General features: G+C 43.3%; 1 protein-coding gene across 1 annotated transcript; it reads right to left on the bottom strand.

Annotated features, from left to right (window-relative positions):
* Window positions 1–225: 225 nt before the first annotated feature.
* LOC116582120 (40S ribosomal protein S19-like) lies at window positions 226–922 on the bottom strand. The gene is made up of 2 exons (XM_032329503.1): window positions 831–922; window positions 226–701 (listed from the first exon to the last, which is right to left on the bottom strand). Exons 1-2 carry the CDS (start codon window positions 920–922, stop codon window positions 260–262), a joined length of 534 nt encoding a protein of 177 aa, XP_032185394.1. The 3' UTR covers window positions 226–259.
* Between the last annotated feature and the right edge of the window lie 3,285 nt (window positions 923–4,207).

Below are 4,207 nucleotides of genomic sequence, written 5' to 3'. Positions count from 1 at the left end.
TTCAGCTCTGGGGTTTCTGGGTGGCTCAGAGGGTTAAGCCTCAGCCTTCAGCTCAGGTCATGGTCTCAGGGTCCTGGGATTGAGCCCCACATTGGGCTCTGTGCTCAGCGGGGAGCCTGCTCCCCCACCCCCCGCCTCTCTGCCTACTTGTGATCTCTGTCTGTCAAATAAATAAAATCTTTTTTTAAAAAAATGTTTAGCTCCCCTAATTTTTTTTTTTTTTTAATGAATGAGGCAATTTATTAACCCAGCATTTGTTCTAATGCTTCTTGTTGGCAGCTGCCACCTGTCCGGCAATTCTGTCCAGATCTCTCTGTCCCTGAGGTGTCAGTTTGGGGCCCCCATCTTGGTCCTTTCCCACCATTTTCAGCCCCTCTAGGGCTTGTAGGACCCTGCGGGCCACACTCTTGGAGCCTCTCCTGAAGTGGGTAAGCATGACCCCGTTTCTCTGGAATCCCCCGTAGATCTTGGTCATGGAGCTGACCCCAGTGCCGCCCCGGAGGTACAGGTGCCGTGCTATGGAAGCAGCTCGTGTGTAGAACCAGTTCTCATCGTAGGGAGCAAGCTCTTTATGCTTGGCCAGCTTGACGGTGTCCACCCATTCAGGGACTTTCAGCTTCCCACTATGCTGGGAAATAAGTATGCTGACAAATGAGTCATTAGGAAGAAGAGAAATAAGGCAGTGAAATAAGGCACAAAACCTTTGACCAGAAACAGGAGAGAGACAGTTATTCTTACAGAACTTTCCTCAAGATCTAGTTTTCTAACTACATTCCATAAGGAGAGATTGGAATAGACTTAGCTTAAAGAATTAATGCAACCATGCATACAAAACCAACTCCTCAGTAGTAGGATATACCACAGTTAGCTCAGACAGCAGGTCTCGGTGTGGGAGGGGGTAGTTTCCACCCTTTGAGAACATCTACTAGACTGTGCTAGAGTGTAGTGAGCATGGCTCTTGCCCACTCATGTGCAGAACCGAAATGCCATCTCTAATATTTACTGTTTTTTGTTTTTTTAAAGATTTTATTTATTTATTTGACAGAGAGAAATCACAAGTAGATGGAGAGGCAGGCAGAGAGAGAGAGAGGGAAGCAGGCTCCCCGCCGAGCAGAGAGCCTGACGCGGGACTCAATCCCAGGACCCTGAGATCATGACCTGAGCCGAAGGCAGCGGCTTAACCCACTGAGCCACTCAGGCGCCCAAATATTTACTGTTTTATACTACCTTCCATTTATCTAAATCCCAAAGAAAGTAGAGAGAAGTGAGGGCTTTTGTATTTTATTTAATTTTTTTTTAAAGATTTTATTTATTTAGGGACGCCTGGGTGGCTCAGTTGGTTGGACGACTGCCTTCGGCTCAGGTCATGATCCTGGAGTCCCGGGATCGAGTCCCGCATCGGGCTCCCAGCTCCATGGGGAGTCTGCTTCTCTCTCTGACCTTCTCCTCGTTCATGCTCTCTCTCACTGTCTCTCTCTCAAGTAAATAAATAAAATCTTAAAAAAAAAAGATTTTATTTATTTATTTGACAGACAGAGATCACAAGTAGGCAGAGAGGCAGGCAGAGAGAGAGAGAGAGGAGGAGGAAGCAGGCTCCCTGCTAAGCAGAGAGCTCCATGCGGGGCTCGATCCCAGGACCCTGGGATCACAACCCAAGCCGAAGGCAGAGGCTTTAACCCACTGAGCCACCCAGGTGCCCCTATTTAATTTTATTTAGTAACCACAAACCATCTTTAAGGGCTTCTTGCAATAGTTGGTGAGATAGGCAAAAGATGCTGCCTAATGAATGTTTCTAAATAGGAAAGCAATGTATGTGATTACCGGAATTGATTTCAGGCATACTAAAATTAAAAGTGATTAATAATTTCAACTGTTTCTCCCTTGTTGTGTTCATTTCATTACATAACAATATTTATAGATTGCTATTTACCAAGCAGTGGTCTATGTTCCAGGAATAAAGTTGTGAAAAGACAGACAAGGTCCTGCTCTCATGAAACTTACTGTCTAGGGGAGATAAATGAACTATAAATAACTAAACAAACTAGGAATTGCCTATTAGGAAAAGTGTTATGAAGGGAGTAGAAGACTTGCTGCATAAAAGAATAATAGAAACTGGAGTAACTATATTATAGGAGAAGAATGTTAGCAAAGACTTCTCTGAGGAGATCACTCTTTTTTTTTTTAAATTTTTAAAATTTTTTTATGAACATATAATGTATTATTAGCCCCAGCGGTACAGGTCTGTGAATCGCCAGGTTTACACACTTCACAGCACTCACCAAAGCACATACCCTCCCCAATGTCCATAACCCAACCACCCTCTCCCTACCCCCCTCCCTGCAGCCCACCTCAGTTTGTTTTGTGAGATTAAGAGTCTCTTATGGTTTGTCTCCCTCCCAATCCCATCTTGTTTCATTTATTCTTTTCCTACCCCCCAAACTCCCACGTTGCTTCTCAACTTTCTCATAGCAGGGAGATCATATGATAGTTCTTTCTGAGATCACTCTTGAGAAATATTTAAGGATATGAAGCCGCCAGCCACTGGAAAACCTGGGGGAAAAGTATTCCAAGCAGAGAGGACTGTAAGTGCAAAATCTCTAAGGTAGAAAAGAGCTTGGCCATAATCAAGGAACAGACAGGTCAATGCGCTAAGGCATAGTAGTTTACCAGAAAGTGTGATCTGCAATGAAGCCAGAGAGGTAGCCAGGATGTCGGATGCAGCAGTCTGTTTCCCAACACCCATTTATTCATTCTTCTTTCTTCCATGTCATATGTAGAAATGTGTCCAGTTGGGGCACCTGCATGGTTCAGTCGGTTAAACATCTGCCTTCGGCTCAGGTCATGATCCCAGGATCCTGGGATGGTTGGAGCACCACATCTGGCTCACTGCTCAGTGGGGAGCCTGCTTCACCCTCTCTCACAACCCCCCCCCTCACTTTCTCTCTCTCTGTTGAATAAATAAATAAAATTGGTGTTTGGGTTTTTTTAAATCTTTAAAAAAAAAAAAGCTTACCCCCTATGGCAGCTAAGGGGGCCACACGACCCTTTCCTGGCCAATGAGATGAATGTGGTAGCCTACCGTGTGGGCTTTCTGGGAAGGCCATTGTTTTCCTGGCCAAAAGAGACTGGTGATTTATTAACTTTGCAATTTCCCCTCCCTCCTTTATTCCACTTGAAAGGAGGGCACATTTCCTAGAGAAGGGGCAGCCATCTTGAGATTCTAATGACAAAAGCCATACACATGGATGACAGAATAGGGTACAAGAAAAAACCTGAGGATTGGGGGCGGGGGGTGTTTGTTTGTTTGTTTATTGTTGTTGTTATTTCCTCAAGTAGTTGCACGAGTCCCACGTTGGCTGCTTCTGGGCTGATAAGGAAAATAGTCCCCTTTATGACTAAGCTACTATAGGTTTATTTTCTGTAAAAATCTTGACCCAAGAACCAAATCACAAAAGGTCTTATAGGCTATAGTAAGGAATTAGCAGTTTATCCCAAGTGCAATGGAAAGGCATTAACATTGTACCAAACTTTATTCCTCAAAACATGGAGAAGTAGGCATTATAGAAGTTGAAACTAGATAAACAGCAACATAGCAATAAAGGTTGGAATGAGAAGTCTTGTTACTAGACTCTTAATACTTGCCTCTACTGCTGCCCTCTCTCCATTTCCATAATCCCCTGGGTCATAAGTAGCCTATTTTTCTCTTTCCCTTATGGTAAGTCTTTTCTTAGTATCTTTTGTGTTCTTTCAATCAGCCACCGGTCCTGTCTCTTAATAAGTTAATGCATGTTGAAGGAAATTTAAACAAAGAATTTAAATGACTTGTTGAAAATCCCGCAACTAGAGAGTAACAGCTGGAATTCCAACCTAACTTTAGAGTTTTTGCTTTGACGTTATGCCGCCTCAGTCTTCATAAAGGCCAAGGATGAATAGTTTTGACTCTGATTTCTTCTAGTCCAGTCTGCCCCAGTTCATCTAATAGCAGCCTCTTGCTGAGGAAGACCACTATTTAGTCATAAGAATGTAAATGTTATCTGTTGATTTTTGCTTTCAGAATCAACATAGACCAAGCACTGAAAATGTTATAGTTACAAAATATAGATATGATCAGTCCTGAAAATATGAAAGTAAACCAGATATGACAAGGTAGGAATGGACAGCTGAGGAAAACAATAGGGCTTACCCTACTTTAACAGAATGGGAAGCC

Source organism: Mustela erminea, chromosome 2 (genome assembly GCF_009829155.1).
Source record: "Mustela erminea isolate mMusErm1 chromosome 2, mMusErm1.Pri, whole genome shotgun sequence".
NCBI classification, from domain to species: domain Eukaryota; kingdom Metazoa; phylum Chordata; class Mammalia; order Carnivora; family Mustelidae; genus Mustela; species Mustela erminea.
This window is presented reverse-complemented; position numbering and strand designations above follow the sequence as displayed.

Excerpts from the sequence above, each read along its gene's own strand:
- LOC116582120 (XM_032329503.1), bottom strand. The coding sequence starts at position 922 with ATGTTCTCAAAGGGTGGAAACTACCCCCTCCCACACCGAGACCTGCTG. Across the intron at positions 702-830 it reads ACTACTGAGGAGTTGGTTTT|GTTTTGTGCCTTATTTCACT; the intron begins GTATGCATGGTT and ends TTCTGGTCAAAG.